Source organism: Caretta caretta, chromosome 17 (assembly GCF_965140235.1).
Source record: "Caretta caretta isolate rCarCar2 chromosome 17, rCarCar1.hap1, whole genome shotgun sequence".
In the NCBI taxonomy this organism is placed as follows: domain Eukaryota; kingdom Metazoa; phylum Chordata; order Testudines; family Cheloniidae; genus Caretta; species Caretta caretta.
Genome location: NC_134222.1, coordinates 20,576,516 through 20,593,815, shown reverse-complemented (window position 1 = coordinate 20,593,815; position 17,300 = coordinate 20,576,516). Strand labels below are relative to the sequence as shown.

The 17,300-nt window shown below is 46.3% G+C and overlaps 1 protein-coding gene across 1 annotated transcript; it reads right to left on the bottom strand.

The window, feature by feature from the left end:
• Positions 1–360: 360 nt before the first annotated feature.
• SLFN12 (schlafen family member 12) lies at positions 361–8,553 on the bottom strand. Its single transcript, XM_048824439.2, has 3 exons — positions 7,494–8,553; positions 4,860–4,988; positions 361–1,088 (listed from the first exon to the last, which is right to left on the bottom strand). Exons 1-3 carry the CDS (start codon positions 8,551–8,553, stop codon positions 361–363), a joined length of 1,917 nt encoding a protein of 638 aa, XP_048680396.2.
• Positions 8,554–17,300: the final 8,747 nt, after the last annotated feature.

Here is a 17,300-nt window from a genome sequence, read left to right as displayed (position 1 = left end):
CCATTATACCTGTCCAGATTGTTCTGTAACATGAAAACGACTAGCTCATCTGTGGCATCATTTCAAGCTATGCCTACACTGGCAAACTTCAGACCGATAATTCTCCACTGGCTGTAGCAATAATAGGAACTGTTAATGTAGACAGGGTGCAGGCATGTCTACCACTGTGTCATCTACTGTGACCTTGTGTGGAGCTACACTGCCGGGGAATTAGGAGTCTGTTTGTTCATACTGTAGACAAGGCCTGAGAGCAGGAAGGTCTTTCTACAGCTTGTAAAAGATTTTTGGGTATTGATTTTCCTCTCCCTCCCCCCCATTTTAGATACATTTGGGCACAATGTTGACTTACATATAAATTGCTCACCTCACAAATTCACTCAGTGGCTGGTTCTCACATAGGTAGAGAATATCTTCAGACTTGCAATGAGACACGTTTTTTATCTTCTCTATGATTTTCAGGGCCACTGTCGTTTTCCCATTTCCTGGCAGGCCATAAATAAATTGCTTCTTGATCTTATGGAAATCTGTTCTTAGTAACTCATATTGTTTAACAGTGAGGAGATTGAAAAACTCACACCCAAGGCTGTCACTTAAAAAGGACCTAAAACCCAGTAAGATTATCACAAGTGAGTCCAGTAATTTTGGCATGTCCTTGTGGGATACATTGTAGCTACCAGGGTACTTAACTTGCAAATCCAACTCTGTATTTCCTTCTTCATTGGTTCCAAGCTGTAGGAGATGGGGAATCACACACACTCTCTGAGTGTATCCCCCAACATTTACCAGTTTCTGTTTCAATGCACGAGCAGTTTGTCTTGCATATTCAAACATATTCACAGAACAGTCCTTCTGAGTCACAGTGTACAGCATTGGGTGTTTGCCTGCGGCTATTAAGAGAGCATCACAGACAACTTGCTGATTCTCTGGCAATCCGATATCTACAGCCCAGCTCCTTGAAAATATCAGTAGTCCCTGAGATGCCTGCAGCTCTTCCATTTGCTCGTTCATTAAATTCTCCAGCCCTGGATACTTTGAGAACAGCTCTTTGGTGAGGTTTTCTGGTGTGTATGTTATCCCATTAGAAATTACTAGAAATTGAGAGAATTAGAAAAATATTAACAAATTTTATGTCCAATTTCTTTTCTTCTTCCTTTTATTAAGACACTGCAGTACAGTTTGAAAAGTTGTTCCAACTGAAGGTATTGATGGTAAAAATAAAAGGAGTACTTGTGGCACCTTAGAGACTAACAAATTTGTTAAACTGGTTAGTCTCTAAGGTGCCACAAGTCCTCCTTTTCTTTTTGCGGATACAGACTAACACGGCTGCTACTCTGAAACCTGATGGTAAAAATGTTGGATTGGCAATCCTGACGGCTGAAGTCCCTTATGCACAGAACCCGTACAGCCTGAGCAATGGCAAATGGGCTTTCCTGTGACCCATGGCCCCAACCCCCTGCCCATAATCATCCACCAGTGAGTCTCAGCTATACTCTGTAGGGACCCCCATAGGGATGAGAGGGGAATTCAGTCTCCATGGGCCACTAATTCCTGGGCACCTCTGCTCACACTGCCAAAGGAGGGGCCACTTGCAAAAAGTTTTTAACTGTCCCATCTTCACCAAAGTTCTGAGCTGCTGTTTCTGCCACTTTTCCTAACTACTCTCTTAACACTTAACTCCTTTTCTAAAGCTGAATTAGGAGCTGTTAATAATTACTTTTTATAAAAGAAACAGAGTTACTCCCTTGCATACAGTTTTGCAGGATTGGGCCGTTAGCCCATTTTTAGGTGTCAAATCATTCACAAAGCTGTCTTGATTTCTGCAAATGCATTTGTCATCCCCAGGGACTTGCGGAATATTTGAATTACGTGATGAATAATTTTCAGACTGCAGATTGTTCACAAACGCTTTGCTTTTCCTGTTTGCTATTCGTGATGTACTGGTCACACAGTAATGATTCTGCTCCCTGACAGCATGACAGAAACTTTTCAAACAGGAGAATAAATAATAATACCTAACCAGCATGAATGTTCAGAAAAATTGTCGTGCGTGCAAAAATCTGTGACTGTTGAAATTTGGTAATATTTTCAGCGAATAAGTAGTAAGACTTCACAAATAGTAGCAGACTGAACTTGGGCTATGTATTCAGGAATCTGTTTTCTTATTCAGAGAGCTCCACTGAGCTTACAAATAAAGGCCCTGATCCTGCAAACTCTGATGCACACACTTTGAAATCTACTGATGAAAAGCGCTATATAAGAATTAGGTATTATGATGCATTTGCTTAACTTTACTATGGTGAGTGGTTAGGATGGGAGCCAAAACTTTTTTAGGCACTTTTGCATTCTACAAGCATTTCACCTGAAATGTTTCCTGGAAATGGGAAGCTGGTCTACTGTCTCCCGAGGCTGGGTACCCCTTTCTCTCCAAATCGATGGTTTTGTCAGCTTCACTCATCTTCTAGCTTCATGGGAGCACCAGTGAGTGCCCCCTCAGTCCTTATAAAAGTCTCCCTTATAGCTGAGAGGAAAGACTCACTATTTTACTTCAGTCTTGCATGCTACTGAACAAGCTACAGAACACACCCCACAATCTCTGTATCTGCAGCGACTCCCCAGATGCCTCGTCAGGGATTATTTTGTGTGGCTCTGTGATGGGGTGTATTCGACCTTTGCAGCCTCCTGCTGGGGGCGCCGTGGTCCTACTACACCCCACCCCAACAAGCAGCAAGGTGAGAGGGGAAAAGCAGCGAAGGTGGGTCCTCCAGCTTGCCTAGAGAGGACTCTCCAGAGCAGCTGTTCTGGAAACCACAGAGACCTGGGACTAGAGGGGCTAGGAACAGCCAATAAGGGCCCTGCTGGCCCAGATAAAAGGAGCCACCTGCCTTAGCAGTTCAGCTCCAAGCTGGGACCAGAGGTATGTGGAAGGGTGCTCCTCTCTGGCCAAAGGAGCTAGGCAATTAGTTATGGCTGGCTAGGCTTACATGGGGTGGGATCAGAGAAAGACCTGAAGACATTGGCCCTGAGATACAGCTGGAGATAAAGGACTGGTAGGAAGAGGCTCAGGGAAACTGCAGTAAAGGATTGAGTACATGGCTACTGTGTATAGGATCCCTGGGTTGGAACCTGGAGTAGCTGGTTCTGTATCTACCACAGGTGAAGAGGCATAAACCCCACAAAGGGGCAGGCCTTATTTGAGAGCCGAAAGGGCTGAATTTGCAGGGCTCAGAGCATGGGCCAAAGACCCTAGCAAGGACTCTTTAATACCCCAGAAGGGATTCATTTAGACTTTGTGACTTGGCTGGAGGGCCTAGCCATGGAAAACCTGCTAAGGTTGGCTGGCAGGGGGCACCGAGGTGAGAAAAGGACTGCAGCACTGCACCCAGCTGCTAGGAGGCACTCAAGAGGTGAGTGCCCCTTTACAGGCTCTAATTAACCAAACCATGCAAATTCACAACCTCCTAGTTTAAAGTAACACCTTTTTACACATGTAGCATGTAACTTTTGGTAACAAAGTTTTCCTTGCGTACCCTGGGCAGGGCGGAACCTAAACAGTAGCCCTTGAGGGGAAAGAAGTGGGGATAATTTGGGGACAGACCAGAGGACTGCTTCAGTGTCTAGGGCCCTAGGGCTGCAGTTCTGGAAAAGGCACAACAAGAGCCCCTAGTGTGAGAAACCACTAGGTGACAGTGCTGTCATACCCTGGATGAGGGAGAGAAATGACAGACCCATGATGGAGATCCAGCGACTCTGAGAGAGGCTGGACAAAGGTGCGTGGAATGAAATTTTTCACCGGTGGTCACTGTGTGTTCATTTTCTGGGTGCTCAGTTTGAGACACCTAAAGTGCTGAGCTCTCACAAGTGTAGCTGAACTCAGCGGCAGTGCACGATGCTCAAATCCTCTGGCAGCCTGAAGGAGGGAGGACAAGGATGGGAGTCAAGAGGCCCTTGAATTTAATCCTTCCTCTGCCACTGATTCACTGAGAGGCCTTGGGTGAGTTGCTTCGTCACTGGATAACTAGAACATCCCAAATTTCTCACAAGCGTTCAGCAAAATCATACTTCATTTGCAAACTTATAGCAGAAGTTCATTACTTCTTATTACCTAGTGCCCTGTTTAAAATGGTTCAGTCATCCAGTCAGGGAGCAGATGTGGCTTAGGTGTTCAATCACACATCATGAAGAATGAACAATGAATAGTTGACAGGAACAGATTAGGAACAATCCACAGTCTGAAATTTATTCATCTTAATAGTTACAACAATTGAACATGTTCACGAAAATCAGGAAAGGTTCTGGAATGATTCGTTACTCAAAAAAAGCCTAAATTTGGAAACAGCATTATCATTTCATACACCTCCACCAGCTGTATAATGACATCAAAAAGTGAAATATAAAACAAATATTAAGGAAATCCAGCAGACCAAAACTAAATTCAATATTAAATGTCTGAGACCCCAAAGACCCCAGGAAATTCACACTTAAGTATAAAAGACATCTACAAGGACACCCATTTGACTTACAGTAATTATATAGCACCTGCACATTCTCTTATGTGAAAAACATTGAAATAAGAATTGAATATCACATAGATCACACATTCAAATAAATTAACCATGGTGAGGGAGGGTTGGCCAGAGAGGTAAGGAGGATTCGGAGAGGTCAAGGTTGGTCTGTTTTTCACCAGTTCATACGATATTGCTAGTGGCTTCAGTCCTTAATTCTTCAAAAGCCAGTATTGTGCGTGCATAGAACATCACTTCTTATTCCACTCTAATGTTATTTGTAAACCAAATGCCTTCAAACATGTCTGTCAATGTACAGAAACCAGAAATAAACTAATAAAAACCAAAAAGACATACCTGAAAATGGAGATTTTTGCAGATCACGAAGACATGTGATGCCTGGGTTGGAATACACCGTTTTAGTGAGTGGAGATCCACATGATACACTCAGCTCAGTCTTCAAGACATTAACTGGATTTGAAATCTCTTGAAAAGTAAATTAAAATTTAATATTAATATACTTATTTCACCCCAGCACCACCATAAGGATTTTTAATGAGCATGCCCTGAACTGCTCTCAGAATTGCTGTGGGTTTCGCATTTGCATTCATTTCACTCAAAATGAAATGAGATTAATTACTTTAACTGAAGGCCCTTATCTGGGTACCCAGCTGCTGCAGCAGTGTCCCTTACTTTATGGCTACCTTACAGTGGCTGAAAGAGTAGAAGAATTCATTCTTTTGCATACTGGAGATATGGAGACCCTGAAGTTGGGAGTTGATTGCAAGGGCCAAGCATGAAGGAGGCAAGGTAGGAAAAGTAAGGAGAAGGTATAAATCAGGACCAAGATATTTGATTGTCCCATTGGTTTTGTCTGTAATTATTTCATAAGGAGGTTGAAATTGGGAGAGAAAGAGCTTGATCTTTGGTTCACACTGATGAAGAAAAGGCCAGTGATCAATAATGTTTTCACCATTTGCGATTTGATTCAGGATGAGGGCCTCCCCTGGCAGGGTTAAGGAGGAACATGGTTTATGGTGTCTTCTGTATGCGGATGACACTCAACTTTCTGTTACTGTCTCTGCCAATTCAGATGATGTGGTACGTTTTGATGAAGACTGTGTCTGCCCTTTTAGGCCATCTTCGTGACAAAAAATTAGTGATGTTGACTACTTTAATGTAAAAACTATCCCTGCCTTGTCTCCACTAGAATTTCACATCGAGAGCCATCTTGAGTTACCTATCTCGGTGTAAAAACACACCTGTTTTGTCAGCGAAGACATAACCTCACTGAGGCTGTTTATCCACTATTTGCTACTCTTGTTTGCTACTTGGGAGTCTGGTTAGATTCCCAGTTAGTACTGGAGGGTTCTCTTTCAGTGTTAGCCAAAATGGCTTCCTCTGCTCGCATCTAACCAGGAGGTTGGATGTGAAGCTTGCTACCATGATTCCTGCTTTTGTCACCTTAGACTAGGTGTCTACAAAGTGCAGTACACAGGACTGCATCTTAAATCAATGCAGAAACCGAGGACAACGCCAAGTGTTACAATATTCTTGTTCAATGGGGCATCTCGCTGTTGAGCATATCACACCAGGGCCTTGTCATCTGCTCTTGCTCTCTGTGGGTTTTTGAGTGGAATTTAAGGTGTAGGTTTTGACCTATAAAGTTCTAATGGCCTGGGACCTCCCAGATTGAGAGACACTTCTCAACTCAGGCCATACCACCACAACTGAGATTGGCAGAGGCACCTGAGCTCTCAGGATATCAGAGAGAGCAGGAGGCTGGCAGGGCATTCTCCTTGCGGGCTCCTCTATTTGAGAACTCACCCCTCACACACCCCTTTCTTGATCTTCATGATAAGCAGAAAGGCTCATCTGTTCATGGGGAATTTAGGAGGGAGATATTTCTTAAGGGGCAATATTTGAAGAGGATGGAGTATTTTTTCTCTCATTTCTGCTGTGCTATAAAAGGTTTTTAATTATTTCCTGCCATGTATAGTGCAGTTGAGGTGAGGGTTTGATTTTGTATTTAATTGTGGTTTTTTCCCCTAAACATCAAGGACAATGAGAGCTTGGGACAACCTCCATTTTTGTTTGCTCCTAGAACTGCTAAGAAATAATAATGAAAACCAAAGATTTCTGTAACCTCCACTCAGAGTAACAAACAGTAAGTGGTCCTAGGGTGATGAAGGACAGGTTTGATCCAAAGTGAGTCACAACCGTCAATCGGAAGAAAGTGATATAATCCTAGTCACCGCGGGATGTAATCCTAGTCACCTAGGGATGAGTGTCATTAAGGCAAAGGGGGGAGGGTTAACTGAATACTGTGATTCTTCCCATCTTCTTCCAGCAGTCATCTGCCAAGCCCCTCCTGGGCTCCATTCTCCATTGCCAGGTCCTGGCCTCTGTAGTGCTTCCTGTAGCTACTGGTCTCCTCAGCTCTCTCTATTCTGTCCTGCTTCTCTCATCCCAGTAGGCCTTGCTACTGCTTGCATTCACCTGATCTAGCAGGAACCACTAGCACAGGTGATGGCTGGGGTCCTCTGCACGGCCCACCTCACCCTGTGACACGAGGCACAACACAGTGTGATGGAGGGTGACAAAATCAGGGCTTAAATGCTTCTCCCTCCCCCTTTGCTGTGTGAAACATCTCTGCAAACAGGAGAAACCGGCTGGGCTGTAGACACAGTGTTGTCCTAGAGTAAATGAACCGAACAAAGAAAATATTTTCCCCTCCAATTGTTTAGACATATAATACTTTTGGCCATATGTTATAACTTATGTCAGATTTTTTTTCATCTCACATTGTTATAAGTGATTTCTAAGTTGACAGTGTCCCTTTAAGAAAAGTATTGTGGGACACCAGTGACTTTAAGTTTTCGAACCACTTCATTTGTCAAGTTGCCAGTCATGCTACCAAGCTAGAAACACTGAAGTTTAGGTTAATATGGGAAAATAAACTCTTAAAGTTTATATTTTTAATCATTTGACCTGGATCGGTTGCCACCATCATAGCCGTCCAGTCTTCGGTCATCAGTCTCTCAATGCGGTCACTCTTCACAATCCATGAGTCAGGGTTATCCGAAAACACAGCGCAACAAAAGGGTTTGATTTTCACAGCACATAGATAGCCACGCAAGTTCCCATCATTATCCCGCACATGCAGGATTTTATGGGCAACATTCAGTTTTGCCTGAGAATTACAGATATGTGAGATAGGCAACTTCTTGCTGACATATTCTATTACTCTGCATAATTCATTGGTTTTAACATTTTCTTTGCTACATCCAACCACTTTTCTACTGTCATCCACTCCAATAAACAAATATCCCCCTTGTGTGTTTGCAAAAGCAGAGATATAATGTGGCAAGTTGTCTTCAATGTGTTTCAAGATGTTCTTTGAAGAGAACTCTTTAAATTCCACATGGGTCGACTCAGTGAAATTCTGTTTCTCACCATAGGTGAGGTGGTCTGCATTAAAAATATCTTCAGCAGAATCATGTATTGACCAGTGTTCAGGAAGAACAGATGTCTCAGCTCTTTGCTTTGTCTCATCAGATTCTCTCCTGTCACAAGCTTTCTTCATTTCAAGAAATTCTGCAGCCACGCCAGAATTCGTTCTCTCAGCAGAAGTGCCAGATCTTTGGTACAAGCCTGTTCTTATGCTGCAAATCCGTGGTGAAGGCAAAACTTCACTGCTCCAAGACTTCACAAAAATGAATAACTTGTTGTTCTGCTGCATACATTCAAAATAGTTTTCAAACTTTTTAGATGAAATGAGTTCCGTAAGGGATTGTCCTATATCCTGCCCAAGCCCATCCTTTGTGTAACTGTAGCATTCGTTCTCAATCTCCGCCTCTACCAAGCCGCCTCCGGAGTTCAACAATGCACACGCTGCTTGGGAGATTTTACCATTTTGTTTCCTTTTCAGTTTGGTGTTGTGCATTTTGTTTCGTGTTTTCTCGCCAAAAGTTACTTTTTCAACTTTCACAACCACATCAGCATAGTTAGTGTTGAGATCAACAGACGTGTGCTCCTCTTTCAGGGCCATCCTGTTCCTGAAACAAGCAAAAGGATAAGTCTCTCTTAAAGCATTATATTAAAACGATAGGTAGGGGCAGCGGGAGAACTGAAGACCATGTGTAATGCCCCTTGGGTGGGTTGTTGGCAGAGGGGATTGAACCTGAGGCCTCTGGATCTTAAAGCATGAGCCTCTACTCCCTGAGCAAAAAATTCAATTCAGTTAGCCAAGGCTGTAGGCACCACCAGCAGGGGAAAGAGCACCACACAGAGTGGATGTGGGTTATACGTCCATCCTCTAACACAAGAGACAGTACCAATGGCTCTGCCATATTTGTCCTGAGTAGCGTGCACTGAGTGGGGTGCTTTTGTGGGAGACCCAGGGGTTGCATTCTAGGGTGCAATCCGGACCAGTGAGGGGTTCTGTCACAACTTGCCTTTCAACCGTGGGTGCCTCACAATGCTTTGCTGTTGTAGCTCCCAACTTGGGTCGCTCACAACCAGCCTACCAGCATGCAGGTCACACCGTGAGTGTCTGTATATAGCTACAGCCCTGGTCTAGCAACTCTGACCCCAACAGCCTGTCAGCAGCAACACCAGCCACGCTCTGGCTTCCAGCAGCCTTGGTTACTACCTGCAGGGTGATCCCAACACACGCCAGTCCTGAATTCTCCCAAAAGCGTGTGTTCTGCATTGGACAGGTCAGATATTATAGGTCTGTTGCCCCGGTACGGGGGCCAATATACAACAGATTGCTACTTTAATTGGCGTTACCCAACATTTCAGTTTAAACACAAACACTGAATTAGTTTGATTAAAGAATACAAAACGTTTATTTAATTCCTTGTACTCACTTAAAATCTCTCTTTTTGTAGTTAAAGTCAGAAATGGTTACAAGAGAAATAATGATAAAACACTTTCTAGTGCTAAAACTTAACACGCTAGATGTGGTTCAAGATAAAATCCTTACCACATGTTCCCAGTTGGGGCCAAGTAATCCACCAATAAGAATTCTGGATGCATGTATCCAGTCATCTGAACCATTAGAAGTGCAGCATGCAAATTAGCTGGAGAGCAACTGTGATGATTGGTTGAGTTTCAGCTGAGGTTACACTGGCCCCACTTAAAGGCCTGATCTACAAGTTAGGTCAACATAGCTACATCTGTCAGGGGTGTGAAAAATCCACTCCCCTGAGCGACATACCTATGCCAACCTAACCCGAGCACAGACCTAGCTGTGTCATTGACGTAGCTACTGCTGCTCAGAGAAGTGGTGTTCCTACACCCACAGGAAAACCCCTTCTCTCAGGGTAAAAGCAGTAGGCTACTGGTTATACCGGTATAGTCTCTGTAATGTAGACATCCCCTAAGAGTGGTCTGAGCTGTTGACACAGCCCTGTCTTACTCCATTAATTGAATAAAAATGTCATTTAAAAGGGATTAAGGTTGGTTAAATGCAACATTCCCCCACTACTGGACACCATCTCAAAAAGGTTATTGCTCAGTTAAGAGGGGGTTCAAAAAAGGGAAACAAGAACATGAAAAACTCTTCACTGGAGAGTTTGTCCATCTGTTTCAGAAGTAAAAGGATAAAGAGTTTAGCAACAGTCAAATATGCATTTCTGGTATCTTATGTCATAGCTCTGTTGTGAGACAGCTTTAATCTACTTTACAAAAGATGTACATTTTAAACCCCAGCACAACAAATACAATATCAACGTGTTATAATCCTTCCTACTGTTAAAAATAGATACAAATTAATTCAACATTATACTGAAAATACAGAACTGTGATGTTATGCATAAAAGCATTATACAAAGATATATAGGAAACACATGATGGTGTAGAAAGTTTTTATTTTTTAAGCATGAGGTTGGGATGGCTGGATACTCTAAGTGGTGAAGTGAGATCAGAGATCTCATATCCTCACTGCATGTACTAGTTGGACTGATTGTTTTCTGCCTTGGTGCTTTTCCCTGTGACTATTTTTGATTAGAGACTACAGTTTCCTGTTCCCTGAAATGGAAACAGAAAGTGTTTTGCTAAGTGGGGTGAATTGTTTACTTCAGGTATCCTTCTGCCACAATACTGCAAGACTATTCTGTAACTAACCAAAGTGGAAAAGCGACAGTAAATGGGGGAGACTATTTTTTTTCCTGCGTTTTCATGAATGGGAGAACATGACTAGCACAGAAGGCCATCTGCATGCCAGGAGTTCCCACTCTCATCTGCAGAATTAAATATTGTAACACTTTGCTCTCTCACTTAAAGACTATTTCAGAAGAACCTGAGACACACACACAAAGCACAAGAAAGGAATGAGTCTACTTCTTGAACTCATGCCGACGCTAGGATTTATTGAACTCATTCCTACCTTTACATGACCTTAGGAAAGCGCTTTGAGATCTATGGATAAAAATGCAATGTAAGAGCCAGATATTATTATTATTATGAATGTTGCTTGCATGTAGAAAAGTGCTATCAGTTTCTATTGCAAGGAACATGAAACTGAACTATCTACTAACCTAATAAACCGGTTGTGCAACTTAGGATCTTGTCTCTTTTCAAGGAAGTGCTGCAAAAAAGCTCTCCTCTTTCTCATCAAACCCAAATGTAACACTTGCTGAAAGCTTGTCTACCTACAGAAGTTGCATTAAACTTTAACTTCAATTAGTTTAAAAAAATGTCGTTAAACTGGTGCAAACTCCAGTGTGGGCAGTTACATGGGTTTAAACTTGAAACAAAGACAAGAGTATCCACACACAAAGCTGCCCTAATTTAATTCAATTAGTTTGGTACTGAATACAGCTCGTCCTTGTCAGCTCTTGCTGCTGACTGTGTTTAGTCCTGGTACAGCTAACCTGATGGCAGACAGGCGTGCTCTGTAACTGTTTCATTCGTAGCACAGGCAAGACCAAAGCATAAGGGGTATGTATTAAAAACATGTAGGTTAATTCAGACTTACTCTTTTAAGGTGTCACACGTTAGGCGCCCAAAAACGGAAACAGCCAAACTCACTTGAAAATCTCCGCCAAAGAGACAAATTGTGCTCTTAGTCACACTGGTAAATTCAGGAAGAAATGCAGTGACTTCACCTGTAACTGATGGAAGGATTTGACCCAGAGTCTTTTCACGTAGTTGTTTGCAGTGTTGTAAGCTGTGTTGGTCCCAGGATATTAGCGAGACAAGGTGGGTGAGGTAACCTTGTCTCTTTTCACTTAGAGCGGATCAGAACTGTAATTCTGAGATTGCACCTTTACATCTGTAACCCTTCTGCCAGGCCAAGTTGATAGCAGCAAGGGCCGGGTTCAGTACACAGGGGTTCCCTCTCATCAAAGCAAATGCAAAACTGGCTCGAGCCCCCACCCAGTGACCTGGGAAAATCTTACACATCCCCTGGGCGCCTCAAAGAGGCAATACTTCCCCTCTGGCAAGCACAGAGTCTCTGTGTAGTAGAGAATCTTTAATAACATGAGGTAAATGACATCAGCATTAAATTGGGGAAACACCACAACTAGTGTTCATTAACCAAACCATGAGCAAAGACCCCACCCCAGAAAATTGGGCCACATCCTTTCCCTCGGTTCTTGAGTCCAGCAATCCACAAATCACCCAAAGTCCAAAAAGTCCAGCCCCAGAGTTCAAAAGTTCATCTGCATAGTGTTACTCCCCAGTCTGGCTAAAATGTGCCTGTGTGTGGGGGAAAGAGGTAAGGGGCACCTTACGTGTCCTGAAGCTGACTGCTCCACAGGGCTCCGCTCTGCACAGCTCGCCATCTCACAAACAGCTCTGCTCAGCTCGCCGTCTCACGAACGGCTCTGCTCAGCTCGCCGTCTCACGAACGGCTCCGCTCTGCACAGCTCACCTCGCCGTCTCACGAACACTCCACCAGCCTATCCACGAACAGCACCACTGCACTCTAGATCTTCTGGCTCCCTGCTACTTGACACAGCTCTCAGTAATTTCAGCTCATAGTAGTGGGAGCCTTAGTGCTGGTTCACCATAAGGCCAAAGTGAATGCAGCACAGTATCTGTAGCAAGACTCTTAATAGACCCAAAATTAGCTCTAGACATTCTACAGTGGAGAGAGACAGAGGTGCAATTGGTGCTTCAGGCCTTTACAAAGGGGCCCACACCACCAAATACTAATATCTGTCTCAAATCTCTCTCCATTCACAGAGTTTTGGAACCCATGTCCCTTGCCTAGTGAGTGCTACTCAGTTGATGGTGAGTCCCTCCATCATAACAAAAGGCCAAGTACAGTTCCACGCACAGTTCCCATAATCAGGGTAATAACAATTTATTCTTCCCGCCCGAATAACAAAGACACTGGGGATCCCACAACAGCCAAAGTGACCATTTGGGCAGTTATGGCCTCATTCTAGGCGGGGTGGGTGTGTCTATGCAAATGAGATCAGCCCCTGAAGTTCTTTTCCACAACTTGCCGCACCTCACCACCAGATGTCAGGGTGGAGCCCATCCTGACTCTGCTTACACATCAACTCTGTATTTCGTAAGGGAGGAAATAGTGCATTCCACCACCAGCATAGTGTACTGTAAAGTATCCAGGAGTGGGCTGTCTGGCTGACTGTGTTTCCCCTACGTTTCTGGGTCTCAGCTTAATCAACATGCAAGAAACACAACACAAAAGAAATCGCATCTTACCTTCTTCCTGGTTCTCTTGCACTCAAGCAGACAGAGGGGCCTCTGTGAATTTTGGGTTTCACCTTCTTGCCTCCCTCAGTCTGAAGGAGCCTGTCCTAACTTCAGTATCTCTTGTCTATCCTGTCTCGGCTGGTGGAAGTCGATGTACCTCCTTTTACTGCAAAGGAACTATACCAGTTTACCAGGATGATCTTCCCACTGGGTTCATCCCTCAGACTGCGTCTCCACCTCTGGGTCCTAATGCTGGTGAATTGGCCAGACAGCGGGTTGTGACAGGAGCAAAACCAGGCACAACTGGGTCACTCAGAAGACCCCACTGTCCACATATAGTGTGGGAGAAGATGAGCTGCTCTTTAATCCTGAAGAGTGATATTTCATTAACTCTTTATGTGCTGCATGCAGACAGGCACAGTCTAGCAGTCAGAACACAGGGCAAGGAACCAGGTACTGCCATGTTCTATCCAGTGATGAGCTGCCAAAATCTTAACAACGGGTTCCCTCCTCACCCCACGAGGGGGTCGTTGCTCACCGCCGCCCCCCAGGACTCCTGCCCCATCCAACCCCCCACATTCCTTGACGCATCCACCCCCCTCCCCTGTCCCCTGACTGCCCCCAGAACCGGGCAGGAGGGTCTCGTGGGCCACCGTAGTGGGTGCCCACCCCACCCCTAAGAGCCAGAGGGACCTGCCGGTGGGCGAGGTGGGGAGTCCCGGCGGTGCTTACCTGGGACAGCTCCCAGGAAGCCGCCGGCAGGTCCCTCTGGCTCCTAGGGGCGGGGGAGTGTAGCTGGGGGGGGAGCAGGGGGAGCGGCCCCTCCCCCCACTGATCGCATCAAAAGTGGCTCCTTAGGTGCCGACTCCCTGGGTGCTCCGGGGCTGGAGCACCCACGGGGAAAATTTGGTGGGTGCAGAGCCCCCACCGGCAGCTCCCCGCCCTGCGCCCGGCCCCAGCTCACCTCTCCTCTGCTCCGCCTCCTCCCCTGAATGCGCCACCCCACCCTGCTTCTCCTCCCCCCCCCCCCCCCCCCGGCTTCCTGCAAATCAGCTGTTCATGCGGGAAGCCGGGGAGGGCTGAGACGCAGGCGGCAGCTTCCCGCTCAGGCCGAGTGTGGCAGAGATGAGCTGGGGCGGGGAGCGATTCTGCTGCACGCCCCCCACCCCCCCGGGTTACCTGCTGCGGCGCGGGCAGCCCTCCTCGTGCCCCCCCAACCAGAGCTCACCTCCGCCTCCCTGGGCCTGAGCGGGAAGCTGCGGCCTGCTTCTCAGCCCGCCGCGGCTTCCCGCGCGAAGAGCTGATTCACGGGAAGCCGGGGGGGGGGGGTGGGGGGGGCGGAGAAGCAGGGGGGGGGCAGCACGTTCAGGGAAGGAGGCAGAGGCGAGCTGGGGCCGGGGCGGGGAGCTGCCGGTGGGTGCTCTGCACCCACCAAATTTTCCCCTTGGGTGCGCCAGGGCTGGACCACCTGTGGAGTCGGCACCGGTTCTAAAAGGGCTTCTAAATTTAACAACCGGTTCTAGCGAACCGGTGCGAACCGGCTCCAGCTCACCACTGGTTCTATCTAGTCTAACACACTGAGGTATTTATACCACCACACTCCTCACAGTCATCCATAAGTTCTAATCCTGGCTCTGACTTCAACATGCAGGGAGACTTTGGACTAGTCTCTGTAGGCTTCTGTTTCCCCATCTTTTTGACAAGAGAACAAGTTTGGCTGACAAAGGTAATAGTGTTAACATAATATACTTAGACTTCTGTACCCCATTTGACTTGGTGCCACACAACATTTTCATTAAAGAGCTAGAACAATACAAAATGAACATGGCGCACAGTAAATGGATTAAAAACTTGCTAACTGCTGGGTCTCAAAATGTAAGCGTGAGCACAGAATCATCTTCAACAGGGTGTGTTTCCACTCGTGTCCCACAGGAATCAGTCCTGGCCTTTCTTTTATAATGGTCTTTTTAAGGCCTGCCACTCTTGAGACATGGTCTCCTGAACCAGGACCATTCTGGTTTGTGGCGTATGGAAAAGCTATTTTTAATCCCCTTCCCCACTAGGATCCTCTCTTCCTTTTGACCCATCTGCCCCAGCTGCTCAATTCTGCTGGAAGTCTGTAGCAATTCTTCTTTGAGTGTCCTCCGTGTGGTATCCAGGTCTTGAACCCTGGCCTAGGAGTCCCCAGACAGCTGCCAATGTCTACTGAAACCTGGTAGGCTGTAAGCTACTGGGACTGTGGCCCCAGCCAAAGCACCACCCACAGGAGCTCTGAGTGGAGGATTGTCTGGCTCCACCAATTGGTCCAACTTTGCTATTTAAGTCAGAAGGAGGCACAGGAAGTTTGAGCAACAGGGTGATCTCCTATGTTGCCTGTGTTGGACCTGCACCCAGCCCTGTTCCTGATTCCTGCTCTGCTCCTGGCTCATGCCTTCACTCCTGTTCCCATCCATGCTTGATCCTTGCATCTCCTCCTGCCCCTACATCTCACCTCCAAGCCTCAGCTACCAGTCCTGGCTCTGACCCTGGCCTCTGACTTCTGACCCTGACTCCTGTTTGACCCTTGGCTCTGGCATTTGGCATCTGATCTCGGCTCTGGCCCTCGGCTTAGTTTCTTGGTTCTGACTCTGACTTGACCCCCTGGCTCTGATTACTGGCAGTTGACTCTGGTGCTGACCCTTGGCTTCATTCCCCAACCTGAACGCCTGCTCCTCCCACTAGACCTGACTCCTGCTCTGACTACTAGACCAGGGCGCCTACATCTTGGTCCATAACTCTGCTTATTGCTGCTCTTGGGATGTGTCAACTGGGTGCAGCCAGGATGGTGGAACCTTTTAGTAGCAGGGCCTGTTTTGGGCACTTTGCCCTTCCTTCAGTGTTGGAGCCTGTTCTGAGAGTGCAGCTATAAAAGGGGGAGTGACACCTGTTGCAGCCTCAGTTCCTTCAAACCGCTGTCGCGTTAGGACACGAATTACAGCAGATCCTTCTAGATCCAGAGTTGAGTGACTTTAGACTACGTCTGACAATGAGATGGCTGAAGACAGCTGCTTTTCCGATTTCTCTTATCACCCCTTGCACTGCACACCTTGGAGATGCTTTTGGGATGCATATGCTCTCCTGTTCCCTTTTTCTTGTATTGCCCTTGGGACCGTTCTAAAGCGTAAATGCAGAACCAGATCTCTCTTGCTTGTCATTTACTCATTCATTTGCATTGCCATTAATTAGTGAGATGTAAGGAAGCTGGGGAGCGTAGCGGGCTCCTAACTTTATTGTGCCGTGCAGGCAGTCAGCTCCTCATACTGTGGAGTGAGAGCTCAGACTTTCCACACTACATATGAGAGTGTGGGTCAGTGAACAGAGCTGTGCTACTCGGCCCGGGGGTGGGAGGGGGGACGGGACACAGAGCGAAACGAGGGCAATGTAAATAACAGAGCAAAGATGACTACAAACTGGAGGAGTGAGAAGGACTCTGAATATGTACTGGGGACGGCTAACATGTATGGGAGCAGACCGTGCTGTTAAGGCACATGCCCACATTGGAAGAACTGTGAAGCTCCATCCCACACATACACACCAGGGGAGATCCGAGAGGCCATGGGTCAGATTCATACACTAGCAGAAGGGGAGTTTGGAGGGGTAGGGGGGCTTGTACCTCCTCTATTCATGGGTTGGCAGTCGGACAGTTTTACACCTGTGGTTCTTACACCTGGCTGTGGCTTCTTTGTGGCTGTTTAGCTGGTCAAAGCCCTATAGGGCAACAAGGAATCAGTTCTGTTCTGCCTCAGGAAGACATAATGTCTCCTTGAGCTCCCTGGAATGGAAGGACAGTATTCCCATTGACATTTATGGTACAGTAGTAGGATATAGTATACAATGCCCCCTCATGGCTGGCCGTCACAACTAGGAGACCTTGTCCTGCGTTCTCCTCATCCCTCTCTGGGGTGACTATCACAGAACAGTTTGCTTGCAGAGTGCAGGTGTAACCCACACACCTCCTGCCCTGGGTGTGGTGTTCTGTCCCATCTAGTGGCACCGAGACCACTTAGAGAGAGATGAATGAGTCTGCTCTACAGCCTTAGCTAAGGGCTACATGGCTTGTAGCTCATGCGGTAGAGGCTCATG